The sequence below is a fragment of the Portunus trituberculatus genome, chromosome 46 (assembly GCF_017591435.1).
Source record: "Portunus trituberculatus isolate SZX2019 chromosome 46, ASM1759143v1, whole genome shotgun sequence".
Classification (NCBI taxonomy): domain Eukaryota; kingdom Metazoa; phylum Arthropoda; class Malacostraca; order Decapoda; family Portunidae; genus Portunus; species Portunus trituberculatus.
Genome location: NC_059300.1, coordinates 20831358 through 20856654, shown reverse-complemented (window position 1 = coordinate 20856654; position 25297 = coordinate 20831358). Strand labels below are relative to the sequence as shown.

The window sequence follows — 25297 nt, the reverse complement described above, 5'->3', positions numbered from 1 at the left end:
ACTCATCAGTAGTTTAACTCTTGATAGAAAAAAAAAAGTTCGATATATACAAGCGAGCAATTAAGGCCTATCTTGTCTCTCAGGAAAATTTGTGATTTATAATGTTCACTTATTTATCTGTTATGTTATTTTATGATCATATATATTTCCCCACTACTTATTGAATAAGTATACATCATTGTTATAATATATGCTTGAATAAGTATACAAATTTGTTATAATATATGCTTGCAATTGATATTTTTCCTCATATTGTATTTCGTGCTTCTTTCTCACACAATAATACTGCAGCTTTTTTTTTCATTATTTAGGCGTGCACTGCTTGTATGCTACTAGCTTTTTGTATGAATTAGAAAATGTCCGTCAAGGAGCTACGGCTCGACGGACTGTGGCTAATTATTATTGTTATTATTATTATTATTATTATTATCATTATTATCATTATTATTATTTTATACGACTATGTATTGTCATTGATACTAGCAATAAAACATTACTTACTTACTTACTTACACAAAACACACACACACACACACACACACACACACACACACACACACACACACACACACACACACACAAAGGGCAGCCATAACAGCCGCAAACGCATCCCACCACACACGTAGCTACCAGGCCTGGCCCCCAGTGCACACCACCACACACCCACATGCTCCCAGGAAGAGTGAAATAAAATGGATAGACCGGTAAGAAATAAGTTACAAAATTCAAAATATGCCAATGAGGCCCAGGGAGCAAAACCGAAAGTGGCCAGTCAAAACATGAGTCCATCTTCAACAGGAGCAACAATGCAAGGTAGACTGGTAATGTTGGAGAAGAGATTTGAGGAGTTGGTGAAGGAATTAAAAGTTCAGAGGAGTGAGGAGGAGCAGGATAGAGAATTCCGCAAGGCTTTGAAGGAAAGAGTTAAGAGACTGGAGGAAAATGAAAAACGATTGGTGGATGAGAATGCACACTTGAGAGTGGAGGTTGAAAAATACAAGAGACGGTTGGAGGAGAAAATGGAGAGAGTAGTAAAGGAGAAAGATGACTTTAAGGAAATGATCAGTGAGCAGAATGAAAGGTTTGAAAGGAATGGGAACTGAAGAAAACACAATGGACTGAGTCGAGGGAAGCAGAGATGGTTGGATTACAAGAAATAATTAAAGATCAGTTGAAGGAAGACAAAAAAGAAAGGTCCAAGGAACTGGTTAATGTTATGAAGAATAAGGAAACATTGATAAGAGAAATAGCAGAAAAGAAGAAGAGTGTGTTAATATTTGGGATGAAAGAACAAAATATAACATATAAGCCTAAGAGAATTAAGGAAGAATTAAAAACGGTAAGAGATCTGTTCAAAAATCTAAATGATGATGAAAAAAAGACCTACAAGAAGAAGTGGAAGAGATCCATAGACTGGGTCCGTATAAGGAGGGAGTAAGGAGACCGATTAAAGTAGTACTGAAGTCACAACAATCTGCGGAGGATATCTTATATAGAACATCAAAATTAAGAGAGGTAGAAGGTTGTAAAGAGGTGTACGTAAGAAAAATAGAAATGAGGAAGAGAGGAGAAGATATAAGGAATTGTTGGAAGAGGCGAGAAGGAAAAATGATGAACGGTCTGAAGAGGAAAGAGAAAAGTTTTTTTTGGAGAGTTATAGGAGAGAGAGTCAGAAAGTGGTATGTGGAAAGAAGGAATGCGGAGGAACCCCTAGAGGGAGCAGTGGGTGGACCGTAATGTATACTAATATAGATGGGATACTGTCAAGTAGATTGGAATTGCAAGACTATATGATGGTGGAGAAGCCTGATATAGTGTGTTTGACTGAGACAAAATTACATGAAAAAACAAAGGTAAATTTGGATAATAAATATAATATATGGAGAAAGGATAGAGAGTAAAGGTGGAGGAGGAGTTATGATTATGACGAAGAAGGAGATAAATGTGGATAAGGTTTGGTATGGGAAGAACAACGCAGAAGTGATAAGCATAAGGTTAAAAAGTGATGGAAAAGAATTAATAATCATGGTGACCTATGTACCTCCTAAAACAAATTCTTGGACATTAAGGGAATACGACAATATGATCAAGGATACTTTACAGAGTTTGGAAAGTGTATTATCTGGAAAAAGAAAGGTGATACTAGTAGGAGATTTTAATTGTAAGGAGGTGGATTGGGAAAATCTAGTAAGTGGTGTTGGAGAGGAAGCATGGGAGAGAGATTCTTAATCTAATGATGGAAAATATGATGGAACAGAGGGTGAAAGAAAATACTAGATATAGAGGAGATGATGAACCGGCTAGACTGGATTTGGTGTTAACACGAGAAGTGTACCTATGTGGGGATATACAATACAAATGTCCATTGGGGAAGAGTGATCATGTGGTTATGGAAATGCAGATGGCAATAACACAGCGAAGGAAAGATGAGACATACAGGAGTGGTAGATTGAATTATAGAAAGATGGACACAGAAAGTTTGAAAAATTATTTCAGAAAATTAGATTGGGAGATGTTACAAATCAGAGAAGTGCAAAAAAAGTATGAGATCTTTATGAAATATTATAAAGAAGGAGTTATGAAATTTGTACCAAAGTATAAACCGAGAAAGGAAGGAAGAAAGGATTGGTTTAATGCAACTTGTGTTAAGGCTAAAGAAAAGAGAGATGTGGCTTGGAAAAGATGGAAAAAGAGCAGGAATATACTAAATAAGGAGAATTATAGAGTGGCGAGAAATGAGTATGTGAGGGTAAGGAGGAGGAAGAAAGAAAATTTGAAAAAGATATTGTAGACAAGAGTAAGGAACATCCAAAATTGTTTTACAGGTTCATAAATGGTAAACTTAAAAGAGAGAGTCCATTGAAAGATTAAAAGGAGAGCAAGGGATAGTAGATGACCCTAAGAATATAGCGGAATTGCTAAATAATAGGTTTCAACAAGTATTTACTAAAGAAACAATGTTTGTAAAGCCTCAGAATGTAGAAGGAAATGTGCACATGGATGACATTAAGATACCTAAAAGGAGTTATATAAAATGTTGGAGGAACTTAAAGATGATAAAGCGATGGGACCAGATGAAGTTTCAGGAAAATTATTGAAGGAATGTAGAGAAGAATTGATTGATCCATTATATGATATTATAAGGTGCTCATTAGAAACAGGGAAGTACCAGTAGAGTGGAAAAGAGCTGAAGTGGTGCCCATTTATAAGGGAGGCAGTAAGGAAGAGCCTCTTAACTATAGACCTGTGTCTTTAACAAGTGTGGTCGGTAAGATTTGTGAGAGGGTGATAAAGAAATATTGGATACGGTTCCTGGAGGATCATAAGTTATTATCGGATCATCAATTTGGCTTTAGGAAAGGGAGGTCATGTGTAACAAATCTACTGAGCTTTTATTCAAGAGTGGTTGACAAAATACAAGAGAGAGAGGATGGATGGACTGTGTATATTTGGATTTAAAAAAGCTTTTGACAAGGTACCTCACATGAGACTGCTATGGAAATTAGAGATTTATGGAGGACTGAAAGGAAAAGTGTTAAAGTGGATGGAAAACTACTTGAGATGGAGGGAGATGAGAACGGTAATAAGGGATGCAAAGTCGGACTGGTTGGTGGTGGAGAGTGGAGTCCCACAAGGTTCAGTGCTGGCACCAATACTTTTCCTTGTCTATATTAATGATATGCCAGAGGGAGTAAACAGTTATATTAATTTGTTTGTGGATGATGCGAAGTTGTGTAGGTGTGTGAAGAGTGAAGAAGATTGTGGGAGATGGAATTTAATCTGAGCAAAAGTCATGTGATGGAGATGAGGAAGAGTGGAAGACGGCCAAGAGGGTCATACAAGATCGGTGAAGGAGTAGTGTTGAAAAAGGTGGAAAAGGAAAAGGATTTGGGAGTGATAATACAAGACCATGGGCAGTTTGAGGCTCATATTGACAAGATGTTTGGAGAAACATATAATTTGATTAGAAATATTGGATTAGCCTTTCATTATATGGATAAAGATATGATGAAGAAATTAATTAGTACGGTAATTAGACCAAGATTGGAATATGCTGGAGTGGTTTGGTCCCCTTATAAAAAGAAGCATATAAGGAAGTTGGAGAGATTGCAGAGAATGGCAACAAAAATGGTTCCGGAATTGGCAGAAATGACCTATGAGGAGAGATTAAAAGAAATGAATTTGCTTACCTTGGAACAAAGAAGAGAAAGAGGAGATTTAATACAGGTTTATAAACTGTTGAACGGACTGGATGAAGTGGATAATGAGCAAATGATGTTGAGAGAGGAAAATTTAAATAGAACTACGAGATCGCATAGTAAAAAGATAGCCAAGGGAATATGCTTGAAGGATGTGAAGAAATATAGTTTCCCACAAAGATGTGTGGAGGTGTGGAATGGTTTGAGTGAGGAGGTGGTGTCAGCGAGGAGTGTGCATAGTTTTAAAGGAAAGTTGGATGTGTATAGATATGAAGACGGGGCCACACAAGTATAATACCCAGGCCCTGTAAAATTACAACTAGGTGAATACAACTAGGTGAATACACACACACACACACACACACACACACACACACACACACACACACACACACACACACACACACACACACACAAATAGGTAGATAGATAAATAGATATTTATTATTACAGTTGAAAAAGGACAGGGAAGATAAAGTCCATCAAAATATTTTCTTTAAAAGCCTGTAAATTATTTAAAGCAGAATAAAACATGAAGCACGGAAAACATACATTTATACAAACAAACATGAAACGCCTAAAGCAAATCAAACTTTTTTACACACATAAATGCCACAGCATAATGTTGTAACATATGACGAGCGACACACATCAACCACAATAAAACGCATGAAACTCGTAAGACATAATACACGAACCAAAACATTTCTTAGATGCGGAAAAATGGACAAAACATATTACTTATAAAACGTGAGAAACACACGAAACAATAAAAAGAAACACATCAAAATCCCATAAAGCACATAGAACTCATCAAACAAAATACAAACACACACACTTACGTACACACACACACACACACACACACACACACACACACACACACACACACACACACACACACACACACACACACAACTTGTTCGGCAGACAAATCTGGAAGCACTTTTAACACTGTAACTTGAAAGCATAACATAGAAAAAAAATTATCCTGCCAAAAGTGAATCGGATACAAAATGGTTTGTCTTGAAAGAGAATGTACTGTAATGGAATAATGCACATGTGCTGAAGGGGTCAAGATGAAGAAAAAAATAAAAAAAAAATAAAGGGAAATAGTCTAGAACGTCTGGAGTGTCTGGAGTGCTTACCGTCATCATAACTGCCATCACCGCCATCATCACAATTAGTGACACCATCAAAGGAAAGACACCGCCACGTCTGCAGAAATTTTTCATCACGAGCGTTAAGTCCATTGCTTTGTCATTAACTAAACACGCCTTCAAAAGATACAGTGTACACGGTTCATCTCCTGGCAAGAAGCACACCTGCTGTCTCTAATGTTTCTTTTTCTTACGGAGTTTCTTTAGTGACTAATAATGTTTGCGCTTCCCTGATTTTCCTGTTCATTTTCCTGCTTCCCTGTTCAGCAATACGTGGCTCGCTCCTGCCCGCCAGCCGACCTTCTTGTTTTGTCAGTAAGTTGTAGGGATGCTCCAGTCTAACATTAAGCTACCTTGGCAGGTACACTGTAGGACACAGCAAGCTGCGCGGGAGTAGAGTAATATCCTTTTCTGGTTCCCTAGGCGAATGAGGTGTGTGTGTGTGTGTGTGTGTGTGTGTGTGTGTGTGTGTGTGTGTGTGTGTGTGAAGAGGTATGCCAGTTTCAGTAGTGTTCCAAGTTCCACTGTTAATAATTTCCAAGATTCCTGTTACCACTGTTGTGACATTATCGTACACTATTCTTGCAACTACTTACGAATCATTACGGACTTGTGGACATGTTCTCCTTACATTGTTTTATTTTATTTGGTAGCCATTCTGGTCTCAGAAAAAATCGCTTCGCTGACCAGCGGTTCGTACCAGATACTCAGTTGCCAACGCGTCCCTCTGCCATGCATCTTTCAGTATTCATATGCTGCATCTCTCTCTCTCTCTCTCTCTCTCTCTCTCTCTCTCTCTCTCTCTCTCTCTCTCTCTCTCTCTCTCTGTTATATTCAATCACCTCCTCCCTTGGTATTTTCACTTTCATTTGCGTTGGTTGAATAATTTGTTTCAACGGGTGTCTCTCCTTGTTGCCACTACTACTACTACTACTACTACTGCTACTACTACTACTATTACTACGAGTACTACTACTACTACTACTACTGCTACTACTACTACTACTGCTACTTACTACTACTGCTGCTACTACTACTACTGCTGCTACTACTGCTGCTGCTGCTGCTGCTGCACCACCACCACTGCTGCTGCTACCACCACCACTGCTGCACTGCCACCACCACCACTGCTGCCACCACTGCTGCTGCTGCTGCTGCTGCTACTGCTGCTGCTGCTGCTGCTGCTGCTGCTGCTACCTGCTGCTGCTGCTGCTACTGCTGCACTGCTGCTGCTGCTACTTGCTGCTGCTGCTACTGCTACTGCTGCTGCTGCTGCTACTACTGCTACTACTACTACTACTACTACTACTACTACTACTACTACTACTACTACTACTACTACTACTACTACTACTACTACTACTACTACTACTACTACTACTACTAGTACTACTACTGCGTGTGATCACCACTTACCTGCTTCCACGTTCCTGTTAGGTGTGTTTGCATAGAAACATCCTTTGTCAAACACCATGAAGCACCATTTTACGTGAAGGTGCTTTGAATTTTTAAACACTCCCCTTCCTCGAGCGCGAAATACCAGATGTTTCCAGTGACGCAAAATATTTAAGTGTACTGTTGCATAAAATAAAGGAGTGTGAGAGTGAGAATTTTAATGGAAACTGGGAAATACAATGAAGAGAGAACTGTAATTTGGGATTGTAGGATGAATAGAGGGATGAGAGATGGCGAGTTGTGGAGGAATATAAATGAGCAGGGAAATGGAATATAATGGAGGAAAAGGAGTAATTGGTTGAGTGTCTGAGTTACTGCATGGTGTTACAATGGTTAAGCTCGTAATGGCGTCGTAGGAAACACTCCATGAAATTAAGTTCGATATGATTGTTGGAATGTCCTTGAAATGTTATGGTAATGTAAAAACTGGCGTAAATTTTCTAACTTTGATTCATCTTATAAAATCTACTTAAAAAAAAAAAAAAGCATATCTATGTGCTTTATTATGATATCATTAAACCTTTCAAAGTTGAATAAGGAAATAATGATACAAATCAGAGTTTTCAAAGCCGATTCATTATTAACAGTGGCGAAAGGAAAAAAAAATGAGAAAAGAGAGAGAGAGAGAGAGAGAGAGAGAGAGAGAGAGAGGGGGGGGGCAGAGGGGGAACAAAGGATGAGATAGTCAAGCGATGAGTCTTGTATGAGAGTGAAGGAAGTCAGGAAGGGCGTGGGTAGGCGTGTCTGAGGTTTGTTTCCACTTGGTTACGTGTTAGGGAATATGCGAATGTGAATGTTCCCACGACGGGGCATGCGTGCGTGGAGGCGCCTCAAGACAACTCATGGGAGACGAGGACTGGCGGGGATGGTAGGTCTGAGGGACTGAGAGGCTAAGGGGCTGAGAGGCTTTCAGGAACAATGACAGAATGCCGAAGAGAGAGAGAGAGAGAGAGAGAGAGAGAGAGAGAGAGAGAGAGAGAGAGAGAGAGAGAGAGAGAGGTTCAAGTTTCGTAAAAGTCAGACAATTAAAAAAGAAAACAAAAGAGCAGGTTTCCCAGGACACACACCTTCTTGGCTATTCATTAGTGTATAACTATAAACTTTGCTTTGCTCTCTTACTACTTTTTTTTTTTCAAAGGCCACAAAAATTAATTCACTAGTTTTCGAGTGTTTTCCCTATTAATCATGTAGAACTTGTTTATCTGCCACATAAACAGCAAAAAAACCAGAGGATTTTGAAAATATTCGAGGTGAGGCGCCAAAGTTTATTGAGAATCTTGTTGATAACGTAAGTATATCGATCAAAGGAATACAAAGGAAGAAATGAAGCAAGATCTGTTGAGCCGTTATAAGAAGTTGTTAGTGGTAAGCTAAACTGTTTAGTCTGAATTCTAAAGTAACAACTGTAGAATAGTAAGGGCGAAGGGGAGGTATTCCTAGAAATCATTATAATCATCTTCATCTGTCCATGTTCCTCACCAATTAAGTTCTACCTTAACTACTCCAACTAATTCCCTTCCACCTTCCCTCCCTCCCTCCATGCCCCCTCCATCCCTCCCTTCATTTCCTCCACTCTTCCCTCGTACCTCCTCTCGTCACATTCAATAACCTGTATCCCCCGAAGGTGTATGTAAATTTAGGTCTCTCTCTCTCTCTCTCTCTCTCTCTCTCTCTCTCTCTCTCTCTCTCTCTCTCTCTCTCTCTCTCTCTCTCTCTTCATTTACTTATTGTTTATTGTCTATTTTTTTTACTTGTTTGAAATTTCTCAGTCATTGTGAAGGTGAAAAGAAAACTTCACTAGTGTGTGTGTGTGTGTGTGTGTGTGTGTGTGTGTGTGTGTGTGTGTGTGTGTGTGTGTGTGTGTGTGTGGCTGTCTGTCTGAGAGAGAGAGAGAGAGAGAGAGAGAGAGAGAGAGAGAGAGAGAGAGACAGAGACAGACAGACAGACAGACAGACAGACAGACAGACAGACAGACAGACAGTAGCACTTGTATGCACATTTTAGGTTCTAGTTCTAGTCGCTACTACATACTGTCTGATCTAGCCTGTGGCCGAAAGACTCAAGCAAAAGAAGGACCGTGTGCACACAAAACCACCAAAAATAAATTCACTAAGAAACCGTGCTCTTTCATATAACACAGACGCGATGGAAATGTTACCGAAAAACGTCTGTAATATGTATCATCCTTAAAGAACAAAGACTATTGCAGAAAATGCTTGATAATACACATACCTCCCTTCATATTACTGGAAAAAAAGAAACTAAAATAAATAGATAAACAAACAAAAGATCTACTAAAAAGACAAGAAAGACAAGCAGTATTGCAATAAGAGAGAGAGATGAAGAAGGTGAGAGAGTCCATTGAGAAGAGTTATTTGCAATCTCGAGTAATTTATGTTATTGCCGTTTTGAGAAGATTGTGGGGGAGGCGTGTTGCACTTCAGCCTTTGGGGGGCGGGTTGATGAGACCACTAGGAGGGATTGTGGCTGTTGGAGAGAGAGAGAGAGAGAGAGAGAGAGAGAGAGAGAAGGGGGGAAAGGAGAGCGAAGTATTCTACAATGCCTATCGGTGTTCCAACAATAACATACTCGATACTTTTACCACGTCGCCACTTGTGTAATCGACACGTAACTTGATTCTTATGTCTCTCTCTCTCTCTCTCTCTCTCTCTCTCTCTCTCTCTCTCTCTCTCTCTCTCTCTCGTTATTATTTGCATTGTAATTATTTGTTGCCTCCCGGCCTCTCTTCTGTTTTCCTTTTTTTTTTTTTTTTTATCTTTTACGCCTCATTCTCTCTCAGAACGTCCTTCACTCTCCCTCCCACCCTTGGCTCTCTCTCTCTCTCTCTCTCTCTCTCTCTCTCTCTCTCTCTCTCTCTCTCTCTCCGCCCTGCATTCCCGCGCCTCTTACTGCATTCTGTCAGTGCCGCGTTCCCTCCGATCTTGCTCCACTTCACCCTAAACAAAGTGAGTGCAGTTTCGTAATACTTGTCTTCGTAATATAGATCATTCTCTCCACGCCAAGGAACAGCCACACGACTCATTGAACGTGTGTGTGTGCGTGTGTGTGTGTGTGTGTGTGTGTGTGTGTGTGTGTGTGTGTGTGTATTCACCACGGTCGTCTGCTGGTCACCCTGCCAGTCTTCCCCATTACGGAGCGAGCTCAGAGCTCATAGACCGATCTTCGGGTAAGACTGAGACCACAACACACACTCCACACACCGGGAAAGCGAGGCCACAACCCCTCGAGTTACATCCCGTACCTATTTACTTCTAGGTGAACAGAGGCTACACATTAAGAGGCTTGCCCATTTGCCTCACCGCCCCCGGGACTCGAACCCGGCCCCACTCGATTGTGAGTCGAGCGTGCTAACCACTACACTACGCGGTGTGTGTGTGTGTGTGTGTGTGTGTGTGTGTGTGTGTGTGTGTGTGTTTCACTGTTCGATCTGCTGCAGTCTTTGACGAGACAGCCAGACGTTACCCTACGGAACGAGCTCAGAGCTCATTATTTCCGATCTTTGGATAGGCCTGAGACCAGGCACATACCACACACCAGGACAACAAGGTCACAACTCCTCGATTTACATCCCGTACCTACTCACTGCTAGGTGAACAGGGGCTACACGTGAAAGGAGACACACCCAAATATCTCCACCCGGCCGGGGAATCGAAACCCGGTCCTCTGGCTTGTGAAACCAGCGCTCTAACCACTGAGCTACCGGGTGTGTGTGTGTGTGTGTGTGTGTGTGTGTGTGTGTGTGTGTGTGTGTGTGTGTGTGTGTGTAATTCACCTCGGTCGTCTGCTGATCACCCAGCCAGTCTTCCCCATTACGGAGCGAGCTCAGAGCTCATAGACCGATCTTCGGGTAGGACTGTGTGTGTGCGTGTAGGAATAGGCAGAGCAGTCACCTTGTTTTCAAGTAGGACAAAAAGAGAGATGACAAAGATGGTGATGATGATAGAGATGAAAATTATGAAAAAAAGGGAGGAGTAGGATTAAGAGCACTGTTACATTCTATCGTGTGTCTCACAAAAAGAATGGAAGAACAGTACATATAATCCAAGAGTGTACGTGCTCAGTGCTTCCTTCAGGCAACACCCAGGAAGTCCCTCCATCATTCTGCAGGCAAATTACGTTACGATGAAAGAGATATAAGGAACAAATAACGGGAGCAGGAAGGGAAAGAAGTTGTAGGATGTTTGATGTGAGATGAATCTTAATGGATATGGTTTTGTAATGAAGTGTGGTGTTGTAGTGTTATGAATGATCTCATTTTGTATGTGCAGTCTCCTCCAGAAAGTGATGGCAACAAGTCCAGTTGATTTAATGCCTGCAATTTGAATATAGATCATAAATGAATACGTGAATTGATCTGAAAAGACTGAGAACTTGAAATGTGATAGGTGGAGGTAATTGTATGATTTTTTTTCGGAAACATCATGTACATATTACAGACCCATGTATAAGCTGGTATGCTGTATGTGTGTGTGCTGGAATGTGGTGCAGAGTGACGGCATGTTCCGTGAATAAAGACAAGGCAAGGAAAAATGGCAGTAAATCAGATAAGGAACATGTGCGGCCGCTAATCGTCCTATCTAGGTCGATTCTGAATAAATATCCATGGTGTGAAATGTGTCGATGTTGTTGTTGTTACCACTACTACTACTACTACTACTACTACTACTACCAGTGCTGCTGTTGCTGTTGCTACTGCCAATGCTGATGTTTCTAATATTATAATTATATAGTAGACTACTACTACTACTACTACTGCTGCTGCTGTTGCTGTTTCTTCTGTCAATGTTGTTTTTTTATGAAGATAAGTAAACGAGTATAGTCGGTATCGAAATATTCTTTGATTGATCGGTTGGTTGATTTATGTAGCTATGGAGTCGCATGAGGAAAGTCACTGACATTGCATAGGGAGTGCTTGGTCTGCGAGGCCCCCGGACAGAGTGGCCTCGGGTGGTGGTGCCGCTAACCAAGCATTAAAATTCACCGCACCAAGGTGACTCCCTACGGCTGAGTATTAAACTCTGAAAGTACATGACAAGAAATACCGACCACCACCACCACTACCGCCATCACCATCACCACCGGCGCTGCTGAGGGTGGCTGGTAAAGGCGGGCGAACAGAAGAAAGAAGGAAGGAGGTTGAAGAGGAAGAGGACATTGGCATGAGAGAGGAGTGAGTGTCTTTTGGAGTGTTTGCTGGGCAGGGTGGTATGTGTGTGTGTGCGTGCGTGCGTGCGTGCGTGCGTGCATGCGTGCGTGCGTGCGTGCGTGCGTGCGTGCGTGCGTGCGTGTGTGTGTGTGTGTGTGTGTGTGTGTGTGTGTGTGTATGTGGGGAGGTGATGCTGTGTGGCGGGTTGCGGTGTGGTGTGATGGCCTGTATAGGGCGGGGTAGAGTGGGATAGCGTTGCATGACGTGGCGTGGCGTGGCGTTACTGTCTGGCGTGTAACGTGTGTTCTGTTACCGTACATGTGGTATGCTGCGTGTGGCGTGTGGCAGGAGTAAGAGGGTGTGGTAGGATAATCTGCGTGTGCTGTAACCTGGCCTGATGTAATGGTTGAGGAGGAAGAAGCCAATGTGTGTGGGGAGGGAGGGCGGTACTGTGGTTTGTGATGTTACCGAAGGAGGAAGCTCAGGAAACAGACTCTTAACTTTAATAAATGTAATGGAGATAGAGGGAAAACCCGTATACTGTGTGTGTATAATGGAGTGTGGAAGAACCATAATACACACTTCAAGCGGGAAAACTAAGCGAGAATTGGCGAAGCAGCTAAAGGTGAGACGGTAGTGATGAAGGTGGTAGTGTTGGTGGTGGTGGCGGTGGAGGGGGCGTCACGAGATACTGCGGTGTTCCTCGGGTGTTGTTTGTCTTGACTCCACGACCTCTGAGGTGAGCCACGCGCGTTGAACAGCAGGATGAGCAGCAATTATACTGTGAGCTGCACTTCATAGGTATACGTGTGCGTGTGTGTGTGTGTGTGTGTGTGTGTGTGTGGTGGGTGGTAGGTGGGGGTTAAATAGAGGAAGCGATGCGAGTAAATGCCATGCACTGTTTGATTTTTTTTTTAGATATCTTCTATTCATTTTTCTTATTTCAATTAATTTCTTGTTATTCAATTCTATAAGTGAGCTTCTTTATTACTTTACTTCATGCTGTGGATCGGTAGCGTTTGCAGATTTTCTCTCTGGAGGTTTGGATCATCGATGGCGCATGGAGGAGTCTTGAAGGGACACCTCGTGAAAGATCCCGCTGCACCACACTCATTGCTGGGGATGATAGGCAGCACGTATCTTTGGCCACTCAGTGATGCCTGAAGAATTGATAGCTTCCAGTGGTAAGCTAACTCAGGGCACGGAGCTCACCATTCCAGAGAGAGAGAGAGAGAGAGAGAGAGAGAGAGGGAGGGGAAGAGCGGCCAGAAGGGTCACTGACTCACACTTGTTCACAAATAAAAACATTATTGTTAACAATTGAGAAACGGTGGAGTGAGAGTAAGAGTGAGCCAGAGGAGGGAGGAATGTTTGCGGTGGTTGCGTTGATCACCTTCACTAAATTAGGGCGATGATGACTCTAAAGATGAGCGTTTGACCGTGTCCGCTCCCCCTCCTATCTTTTCTCTCTCTCTCTCTCTCTCTCTCTCTCTCTCTCTCTCTCTCTCTCTCTCTCTCTCTCTCTCTCTCATACTTCTTTATTTCTTTTATCTATCTATTTATTTTTACCGTTATGTCATCAATACCAATTGAACTCGTTGTCTGTTTGAGTGTGGTAGGTTGAGTTTGTAGTAAAGTAGTAGTACAAAAATAGTAACAGTAGCAGGTTAGTGGAGGAGGAGGAGGTGGGCTTATCCTCGTCGCTGTTGTCGTTGTTGTTGTTGTTGTTGTTGTTGTTGTTGTTGTTGTTGATGTTATTGATGTTTTGTTCTTTTCCTCCTCGTCCTTCTCTACTTGCATCTCCTCCTACTGCGCATCGTCCTCCACCGTTGCGCCAGCCGTCGTGCTTGCCTGAAGGACGGGGTGTTGTCACCGTCGCAGGGTTGGGTCGACGCTTTTTAGGCCTCGAGCTAAAGAGACAAGAAGCCGCGATTACTCTTCCCGAGGTCTCGGCGTCCTATTGCGGCAGCCTTGCCTCCGGTGGGCACCCAGGGGACTCCCGTGTTGAAAGAGAAATCCAAACAGCGTATGAGAAATTTCTACAGGATGTTCTAATTCCCACGTGTCATCTATCAGTCTGTCTAGATCTCATTGATCTTTACAGAGAAATCCGACTTGCGTATGAGAAATTTCAACCAATCGATATAATTTACACGTAATAATAGCAGCAGCAGTAGCAGTAGTAGTAGTGGTAATAGTGGTGGTGGTGGTGGTGGTGGCGGCAGTAACAGCCATGGCAGTGAGTACTATTAAGCGTAGAAGTTATTAGTTTTTTTGCCTTCTTGTATAACTTTTTTTAAGTATAATTGTTCACATGGTAGTGAAACTTATTGAAAGTCAAAGCTATGATGAGGAAAGTTTTTTTCTGGAAAAAGTAGTCTTATTTACGTTGTGTCTTAGACGACTGGTAAATCAATAATTCACTGAGTATAAATAGTCTTGTATATATTGTTGACGGCAATTTTGTGTATGTGATTTCCTGCCCATGTCACCCATATGCCTTGTGTTCACGGTTTAAAGACTCTACAACAACACTTCTCACCTTTCTATTTTTTTTTCATATTTGTTTATTTATTCATTCATTCATTCATTTTCTTAATATGTTATGCACCTCCTTGACGCAGACTTTTTAACAACTGCAGCAACGGTTGTACCATGGTAGGGTCAGATCATTTATGGATGATCGTATTTTTTTCCCAAAGCTTACACGATGGGTTTTCCTCGACAGGTACTTGCGGGAGTACGAACAGGTGTCAGCCGAGGGCACCGTGACGGACGAGGTGACCATGGAGAGGCTCGCAGGTAACCCTGTGCACGCCTTCCACCTCATGAAGAGACTCACCGTGGACTGGCGGCACCTCGAGGAACAGTCAAAGGTGGACCCGTGGATGGGTAAGGCGCTACAGTGGTGTTGTCAGTTGTAATGGAAGTAGTAACCAGATTATTGCTCTTACTAATATCATTATTGTTATTATTATTATTATTATTATTATTATTATTATTATTATCATTATTATTATTCTTGATCTTGTTCTTGTTCTTGTTCTTGTTTTTGTTTTTTTTCTTCTTTATATAAATCAAAACAAACGTCATATCTACATCCCTCCTCAGACCACCTCACCTTCCTCCACGCCTCACTAACACCACCACAACCACACACCAGTAACTCCCCTATATCACGAGCACTCACCACCACCACCACGACCACTCACCAGTAGTTCCCTACCACACACCACCATCACTACGATCATACACCAGCAACTCCCTACCATGCATCACAACCACCACGACCACACACCACTACCATTCTACCACACACCATCACCACCACACACCAGCACAGCAGCACCCAACAACACATACCTACTACCACGACCACACACCCTCCCCTCCCCACCACACTATCACAACCATCACAAACTAGCAGCTCCCCACAACACATTCCCCACCACCACCACCACTCACCAACAACTCTCCACCACACACCATTAGCAAAACCACACACCATAAGCTCCTCACTACATAACAACAGTGCAACAACAATTTGAAAGATTCCCTAGAACTTCACCATCATTTTCTCCTCCTCTCCTCCTAGATGTTATGAACGCAATGCGAGGCGTGGGTGGCGGGGGCGTGCGGCTGCCGAACGAGGAGGACCTGCAGGGCGCGGCGCAGGCTCTGGTTCGCCTGCACGACGTGTATAACCTGAACACTACGCAGCTGGCGAGGGGCAATGTGTGGGGCGTGCAGAGTGCCGCAGGTGTGTGTGTGTGTGTGTGTGAGAGAGAGAGAGAGAGAGAGAGAGAGAGAGAGAGAGAGAGAGAGAGGGGAAATTTCCTACGTTATTTTGTGTGGACATTTTATTGCTGTTATTGGAAGTAATTTTCTTTACTGATTTGCCTTTGTCATTTTTTTCTCTCCCTCTTTGCGCCCTCGTGTGTGTGTGTGTGTGTGTGTGTGTGTGTGTGTGTGTGTGTGTGTGTGTGTGTGTGTGTGTTTACCACCTCCTCCTTCACCTCTCTCTCTCTCTCTCTCTCTCTCTCTCTCTCTCTCTCTCTCTCTCGACGGAAAGTTACTGGCAGACTATTTATCCTTGTAAATTGTTATGTTGTTTGTGGTTTTAATAATTTATCTTTGAAGTCATCACTTATTTATTTGATGCGGCGCTGTTTCTACTCTATGGTCAGTTTTCTTAATATTAAATCACTGAACATTACCTAGCATATTTAAAGATAAACATTACTGTCTTTCCTTCCTCTGTTCCTCCTCCTCCTCTACCGTTATGTCAATGATGAGGGTCAGGAAACTGCCTTTAGAAGCACCCCCACTCTTCTCTGTCTCCAACATCCTTTTGCGTTCGTCTCTTTCTACTGCCTATTTACATAGCAGTAGCCCAGAAGACTGAAGACACACACACACACACACACACACACACACACACACACACACACACACACACACACACACACACACACACACACATTGGTTAATGAGTAGGACGAAAGTGTAAACTAAGCTGAAAATGAGTGTATATCAGTAAGCTTGTTAAAGAGTGTAACCTTATTAGTGCGATTGTTTGCATTGGTTGTTATGTTTTGGTTAATGATTTTCGTTCCCTAAGTTGCACCTGAGTCATGTGTGTTCCTGCAGAGCTGACGGCGCAGGACTGTCTCTACATGGGCAAGCACTCGTTCAATCTGGGCCTCTACCAGCGAGCGGTGCAGTGGTTCGAGGAGGCGTATGCTCTGGCAGGTCTCGAGGGGAACGCCACCGTCACGCAGGACCAAGTAAACGTTTTCCTGAACACTGCTATCAAAGCGGTGAGAGGGCATGGCGGTTCGCTACGTGTGTTAACTTTTTTAAATATCTACGAATATGTATAAAAAAACAAAAAACTATTTTCTATGCACACACTCACTCAGCAAGTTCTTAGTCACTATTTAAGTATGTAGATAGCTGTTATAGAAATAATTTACCATTGGTCATATTTGTCTTATTGTGTCTCGTTTTGAAGTGACTGCATAGTATGTGATTTAGCTTTACCCACACGCTGACATCCTTTCTTACTTCCTTCCAGCTGGACGACAACCCTTATGGCCAGTTGGAGATCGGGCAGCAGGAAAACTTCAGTGCTCGCACTAGCCTGCAGGAGAAGCCCTCAGTTTCACACCGCCTTGCAACAGTCCTCACTCCACAGGAGGACGCAGCCAACTTCCATGCACTGTGTCGCGGCCAACAGCTTCTGGTGAGTCTCTGAAGCAAGAGACACTTAACTTGAAAGTATAAAAGTGAATGAACCAAGTAACCATAGGTCTCATTCTAATTAAGTGTCCTGAAATATTATGTACTGTAGCAAATTGATTGACCAAAATTATTTACCTAAAACGAAATCTGTAAATCATTTCTGGATGTTTGGACTGATTTCTTTTCTGTCTGCATAACTGATTAATCAATTGATTAATTAAGCTGATATCACGTGATGGCTTCCAATTCTAGATAACTTGTGAATAAGTCAAAGTAAAATGGAAAGCATGAAATATTCAAATGACTTATTCATTAATCACTTAAGTACTTCATGACCTTCGCTCTTGAAGAAAAAAATAAGAAAGTTCATAGATACTAAACAGCTGTTCACGAAAGCAAATTTATTCAATAGTGAAGTTTAATTTATGTATGTAGTTAGTGAATGGTTTGTTTGCTTGCTATCAACTCCTACTCGTCTCACGCACACTGTGAAAGCCACCACGACCCTTACAACACTCCTTGCCATCCTTCCGCCAGAGTGACGCTTACGTGGCCACCCTCAAATGCTTCTATGACTGGCGGGGCGACCACTACCTGCGCCTCATGCCAGCACGCGTCGAGCGTCACCACTGGAGCCCCGAGCTGCTCACCTTCCACCAGGTCATCTCCGACAACGAGATCCTCAAACTGCAGCAGCTCTCTGCCCCAGCGGTGAGTGACGTGCCCAATGCAGGCGTACAATAGTCGTGCCCTGCACCGGCCATTAATGTTATTATCATTGTCATTGTTGTTGTTGTTGTTGTTGTTGTTGTTATTATTATTATTGTTATTATTTCTCACTATCATTATTATTATTATTATTATTATTTTTTTTTTTTTTTATTTATTTATTTATTTTTTTTTTTTATTGTTGTTGTTTTTGTTGCTAATGTTGTTGTTACTATCAATACCATTATCATTCTTCCCATTCCAACCATCATACGTATTCCTGTATGTTCCCACAGCTGTCACGCGCCATGGTGCAGGGGCCTCAGGGCAAGGGCAACACTGTCAGCAACACCCGCACTTCCAAGGTGGGTCGTCGCGCCTAGCCCTATATATAGGTGCCTCCCTGCGGCGCATTATTTCCTTCCTCACCTTTAATTCTTGTGGCTGTCACTCATGAGGACTTTTATCTTCTCTGTAATTGTGAATACCAGGAAAACAGGATGAGATTGTGTGCTGTCTGTAATCAGTAAGCGTCTAGTCTTGTCAGTGTTGATTGGATTTCAATAATATGGACTCTTTCCTAGATGTGCCTATTAGTTCAAGCCAAGTGTCCCCTGGTGTTCGTGACCCCTTTGTTACTGTTATGGTTTGCACATTTCCATGATTGAAGTTGCTTGCAAAAGTTAAAAGTAGTTATGGTTTCAGTAAGTTCTTATTTCAGCTTTCTGATTGAACTAATCGTGAATTAATGCTTGGTGATGGTGCAGGTTGGTTGGCTGGACGACTCTCAAAACCCTCTGGTGGCGAAACTGAGTGACCGCGTCGCCAGACTCACCAGGCTGTCCACCAGTGTGACCAATGACGACGCTGAAATGCTGCAGGTGGCCAACTACGGCATTGGCGGCCATTACAATCCCCACCACGACTATCTCCTCGTGGATAAGACTGAGGAGGAGGTGAGGAATCTAAGCCAGTGTCTCGATAGATATTTTCGATTCGTCTATTTCTTCAGGGCTCATGTGAGCTTTCCTGTATATATTGACAGACATCATGATGACTTGGTGAATCCCGCAAGTCAGTATGTCTCATGGCTCATTCAAGTGGAACTAGACGCTTGATTTACCGCTCACCTGAATAGTTCATAATACAATACGCGTACTCTCTCTCTCTCTCTCTCTCTCTCTCTCTCTCTCTCTCTCTCTCTCTCTCTCTCTCTCTGCATCTACTTGCATTCATCTTTGAATATTCCGTTTTCTTATTTGCAAAGGCAAGTCAGAAAACGTTACTTATTAAGCATACACGCTTCTCTTCCTCCTAGTGCAGGAAAGATAAATGCAGTTAAACTGACTTTTCTTTAATGATACATGTAGACAGAGTAAGAACAGTGACAAGGGAAAGATGAAGGGAAATGTTTCTGTAGGAATATATATATATATATATATATATATATATATATATATATATATATATATATATATATATATATATATATATATATATATATATATATATATATATATATATATATATATATATATATATATATATATATATATATTTCTTACTTCAGAGTGTATAAGAGACTGTACGATAGCTTGAGGAAAGTTTATATATGTGATTATCCTCTGTTCCTTTACATTAGTCACACAAGTGAAGAGCATTGGTGTTCATGATGTATACATTCCTGTAGGTATGTGTGAGTGGCAGCTTTATGATGATTGTCACCATTATTAAGTATCTCTTACCCGTCCACAGCTCAACAACATCCATCCTCGGGAGCTTGTGTTGGGCGATCGCATTGCCACCTTCATGTTCTATGTAAGTTCTTGTCTATTAATTTATTTGTTGTTACTGTTACTTTTTCACATTTGTCTCAGTGACGAGAACAGAAGGCTACATCATCGTACTATAGCAACCTAATCGATTAAAATTTTCCATGGGATAATAAAGAAATATATGCACAGAAAGCATTTATCATATTTCAAATGAAGATTGGGTCTATCTAGCGCTGTCGAACATTGCTGCTGTGCAGTGTATACTATTAATTGTGAGTACTTGTAAAGCGTATAGCATGCACAGATTTGGACAAAAGTTGTGTGATAGGTTGATAATATGGATGTACAACCTTAAGTCGCCGACTATTGTACTTTCCTCTGTACATAATATATAGTACACCTGGGTAATGAAACAAAATTAAAACAAGGCTTAGCTTAACTCAATGTTGTAAGTACGCTACACATTTCAGTGGCAATGCCATAGTCAGTAGATGCATGATCTACCTTCATTTACACTGCTTAACGTATTACGTAAAAAAAATTAAGTCCTCTGATTTGCTGACAATCTCCTCACAAAACCAGAGGACATAAATGATCATAGGACTATAGGATAAGGAAACGCTACACATAACGGAAGGGAGTGCAAAATGTTATTCGATTTCTGTCCATGACAAAATTATTGCAAGGGAGGTTTCAAGACACTTATCCTCTGACTTCGATTAACACTTTTGACTGTATGGGAACCGTCGCTTCACTGGGCCTTATTTTATATATATATATATATATATATATATATATATATATATATATATATATATATATATATATATATATATATATATATATATATATATATATATATATATATATATATATATATATATATATATATATATATATATATATATATATATATATATATATATATATATATATATATATATATATATATATATATATGTGTGTGTGTGTGTGTGTGTGTGTGTGTGTGTGTGTGTGTGTGTGTGTGTGTGTGTGTGTGTGTGTGTGTGTGTGTGTGTGTGTGTGTGTGTGTGTGTGTCGTATTCCTCTTACATGAAAAAAAAAAAAGTCATGGACTGTAGTGTTGTGAATTCCTGGAGCTGTGTCAAGATGTACAATTTACTTTGCAATAGAAATAGATATTAAGATATGCATTTGGGAGAGAGAGAAACAGTTGGGAATGTGGTGATGGAAAGTATGTGGAGGATTAATGATATTAGTAATAGAAACTAATGAAACAAAAATCTACTTTAGTAATTCATATTGATATTTTCTTCAATCAGCTGAGTGATGTGACGAGAGGAGGAGCGACGGCCTTCCCACGTCTAGGCACGGCGGTGTGGCCCTCCAAGGGATCAGCTGCCTTCTGGTATAACCTGAAGCGGTCAGGACAGGGCTCGCAGGCCACCCTGCACGGCGCCTGTCCAGTGGTGCACGGTTCGAAATGGGGTAAGTATGAATGCCACAACGATCTTTAATTTGGATTAGAAAAATAAGTAGATGAATAATGAAATAAGATGAAAACAAATATATATATATGTATGTAACCCTTCATGTATAGTGAGTTGCTGAGCCCCTGATAGTTCTCTGACTTCTTCGGTCATGTGTGGCTCTGTAGTGTCACGAGCATCTTAATAATATTTCGTCTTTAGAAGCCAGGTCCTTCACTATTCATCAGTTTTCCTTCTCTTGAATCTTAAATAATTTTATTCTCGTCCACAGTGAGCAACAAGTGGATTCGCGAGCGAGGACAGTTCCTGAGAAGAACGTGTGGCCTTAGCCCAGACGAGTAGTTGTCTTCGTCACTGCCACCTGCACCGTCATCAGATTGGTTCACGGCTCTCAGAATACTTTTAGATCTACGCGTTTGACCTGACCTGCAGATACTAAAACTTGGATGAGTGTGGGAGATTTTCTTTTCGTCACCTTTTATCAACAAGTTAGGTCTTTGCTACTTTTTTTTATATTTTCATTTACCTTTAATAGATAAAAAAAACTCCGGGATGTGCCTCACACACACTGACAGCAGTTTTGCGAGGGGACACAATGCGCACCTGTAACTTGTCCGTGTTTAGTTTACATGAAAGCACAACATCTTCCTAATTACAAGTGTGACGAAAGTATGTTTTTTTGATAGAAAATATTAATAACTACGACTTCCCAATTACAAGTGTGACGAAAGTATGTTTTCTGATAGAAAATATTAATAACTACGACTTTATTTCATATTGTCTTCGATCTATTGCTATCATAGCACGTGTTCTTAGGTCGAATGATAAGCTGGCGTTCAGCGTGCTTGTAAGGAGAGATGGAGCATTAAAACATGAGTTTTGTATGCCACATCGCAGTTAATTAGCAACAACAGTTTCAGATACGTACTATACTTGTATATAGATAGGTCCCTTAATTCTGTATAAACAGATCTTGCTGAAACATAATAAATGTACAAGACATACAGAAAAGTAAATGTAGGTAATGCCTCGCTTGTGTGTTGTGGTGGTGAAGCAGCGCTGAACGCTGAACTGCCTGAGTCCGTCCATTTAGTCACTGAGGCTTGGTGACGTACTACGTATACGCAACCCTAAGTAAATAGTTTGTATAATGTCCGTGTTTTGTCGGTAGACTTTGGTGCCTTCCATGTTGCCTTCGTTCACTGGGTGCTGAAGACGCGAACTTACGAATGATACGTTTTCATATTTTCTTGTTTTGTGAGTAGTGTGTGTAAAGTGTAGAATATGCCTTGCAATCTCAGAAATGGTTCATATTATCGATGTGTTGGGTTGTGTAGTGGTAAGGCACTCATAGCTGGAAATGATACTTATAAGTTAGCACATTTAGTTTTGTATATATTGTATATCTGACCATTAGATTTAGTATCGTCTAAGTCAATGCTTTCAGGGGCAAATTCTTTATAAACATTGATGTATGATTATCTAATAATGTGAAGGGATGAACAACACAACACAACACAACACAACACAACACAACACAACACACAACACAACACAACACAACACAACACAACACAACACAACACAACACAACACAACACACGAGCATAAAGCCCAAGGCCCTGTAAAACTACAACTAGATAAATACACACACACACACACACACACACACACACACACACACACACACACACACATTCACACACCGTGTAGTGTAGTGGTTAGCACGCTCGACTCACAATCGAGAGGGCCGGGTTCGAGTCCCGGCGCGGCGAGGCAAATGGGCAAGCCTCTTAATGTGTGGCCCCTGTTCACCTAGCAGTAGGTACGGGATGTAACTCGAGGGGTTGTGGCCTCGCTTTCCCGGTGTGTGGAGTGTGTTGTGGTCTCAGTCCTACCCGAAGATCGGTCTATGAGCTCTGAGCTCACTCCGTAATGGGGAAGACTGGCTGGGTGACCAGCAGACGATCGAGGTGAATTACACACCGCGTAGTGTACGAGTAGTGGTTAGCAAGCTCGACTCACAATCGAGAGGGCCTGGTTCGAGTCCTGATAAGCGGCGAGGCAAATGGGCAAGCCTCTGTGGCCTCTGTTCATCTAGCAGTATATAGGTACGGGATGTAACTCGAGGGGTTGTGGCCTCGCTTTCCCGCCGGTGTGTGTTGTGTGTTGATGTGGTCTCAGTCCTACCCGAAGATCGGTCTATCTATAAGCTCTGAGCTCGCTCCGTAATGGGGAAGATTGGGTTGGTGACCAGTAGACGACCGAGGTGAATTACACACACACACACACACACACACACACACACACACACACACACACACACACACTTCAGGACTGAATAATGAACATTTTTAATGGGGTTTTGATGATTATTGGCTCACCTTGCTATCTTCTGCAGTATTCCTACTCTGTATTTAATGTTTGATATATAACCTGTGTATATCAAGTATATTATGGAATATCTTAATATCCAAGACCGTATGGCCTTGGCCGTGATGTGCTTACCGTGATATTAGTGTGTAATGATTCCTATACAGAAGCCAGTAATATATGTTTATATAAAAAGTGTAATAGTGATTGATGTAACTACATATTATTGACATATTTCATGCTGGTGGTGCGGATGTGATAATTAAAATATGTATGCTCAATTGTTTGTGTTTATTTCATTGTGATGTTGCGAATGATGACTCACAAGACTCCAGAGGCTCGTCAACCAATAGACCGCGGTGCTCCCAGTACAGTACCATTTGTTAGATAATTTGAAAGCTTATTTGTAAACTACATATGTGTAAACTAGTACTTCTGTGTAGTGTGGAGTGACTCAGGAACGAATCCCGGCACTGGCATCCCCCTTCTTCACTCACTTTCTTTTCTTTGCGTCACTGTCCAATATTTATGGACATAGCCAAGGATTCAGAGAATGAAGCTTCACTGATAAGTGATGGTAGTCTTTTCAGTCACCACGACGAGATCGTATACCATTGAGAATTTAGCTACCCTTACTAAATGTTATCAGTCCGTCACTATTCACAATATGCAGGCACTTGCTCAGAATAAAGGCTTAACATGATTTGTAGTCCATGGAGACAATTTGCTTAATAGTTACTAATTTTGCAGATTCAAAATTATATTCCGTTTGAAATTTAGAGTACGTATTTATTACAAATAATAACAATAAATAAAAATGTGGCCACGTGTCAGAAACAGTGATTGTTTATACCACAAGGTGTTATCATTTCACTTCACACACTATCAATCGCGTCTGTAAAATGTTGAATGGAATCTGAATATTTTTCTTTTAATTTTCGTGAAGCGTTTGCAGCTGATTTAGGTATCCAATTAGCCTGTTAGCACTCAGCGTTTTAATGCCAGACAGCGCTAGATTTTGTAATTCTTGCTGGAAAATAAATACTTTTTGGGACAAATGCATCTAAAATTTAATTGAATTAATTTCATGATAACTGATTGCATATAACATTGTTTGAGCCTCAATTCATAATTTCAGATGATGTTTTTAAAACAGCATAAAATTGTATCAAGGCAAGCAATTTATCATTTCATACTATTATCAACGGACGTACTGATACATAAATTCATTTGAGTATAGCAAACAACAGACAAGTCCATGCAGTACATAGAAAACATAGTATTGTGTCGCAGACTTAATGCTTTCCGGTACGATATCGTCAGCTGCTGGCAGCAAATCACAACACTCCAAGCCTTACCAAGTTTCCAGTCTTAACGGCGCGAAGTTTAATGCGTCGTACGTCCGCCAGCGGTGCTGATTGCTTTTATTTCACTGATTATCTTTATATATAGGACGTGACAGTGATATCCATATTTTTCAACACTCAGATAAAATGCAGATACCGAAATTGGCATCATTTTATTTTTAGTGTTCATACTTACTTAAATAAAAATGATTATCTGTTTTTTAACTTTATCTTTTAATTTCATTAAGAAAGACTTTTCATACACCAGCAAGTTATAATAATAACATTGAATTATGCTTTTAATTTTAAATGCACATGTGCAACAATTTATGTTGTACTTTTTTCTACAAATCGATTTCCAGATTAGCTAAGTCACCCCTTTGCCCCAGGAACTCTGA

The 25297-nt window shown here is 41.2% G+C and overlaps 2 protein-coding genes across 5 annotated transcripts in view; one reads left to right on the top strand and one right to left on the bottom strand.

Annotated features, from left to right (window-relative positions):
• The window catches only part of LOC123520362 (protein Star-like), a 10390-nt gene extending 4594 nt beyond the window's left edge, over positions 1 to 5796 (bottom strand). The window contains exon 1 of the mRNA XM_045282600.1: positions 5348 to 5796. Within this exon, the coding sequence (XP_045138535.1) occupies positions 5348 to 5452 (105 nt within the window). The 5' untranslated portion in view covers positions 5453 to 5796. The remainder of the gene's footprint in view (positions 1 to 5347) is intronic.
• Positions 1 to 22785, top strand: part of LOC123520361 (prolyl 4-hydroxylase subunit alpha-1-like) — a 76473-nt gene extending 53688 nt beyond the window's left edge. For all 4 annotated transcript variants that reach the window (XM_045282599.1, XM_045282597.1, XM_045282598.1 and 1 more), the window contains 10 exons: positions 14710 to 14873; positions 15577 to 15741; positions 16632 to 16801; positions 17059 to 17226; positions 17763 to 17936; positions 18230 to 18298; positions 18701 to 18889; positions 19689 to 19751; positions 21013 to 21178; positions 21452 to 22785. In XM_045282599.1, the coding sequence (XP_045138534.1) occupies positions 14710 to 14873; positions 15577 to 15741; positions 16632 to 16801; positions 17059 to 17226; positions 17763 to 17936; positions 18230 to 18298; positions 18701 to 18889; positions 19689 to 19751; positions 21013 to 21178; positions 21452 to 21522 (1399 nt within the window). In that variant the 3' untranslated portion in view covers positions 21523 to 22785. The remainder of the gene's footprint in view (positions 1 to 14709; positions 14874 to 15576; positions 15742 to 16631; positions 16802 to 17058; positions 17227 to 17762; positions 17937 to 18229; positions 18299 to 18700; positions 18890 to 19688; positions 19752 to 21012; positions 21179 to 21451) is intronic.
• The last annotated feature ends 2512 nt before the right edge of the window (positions 22786 to 25297 follow it).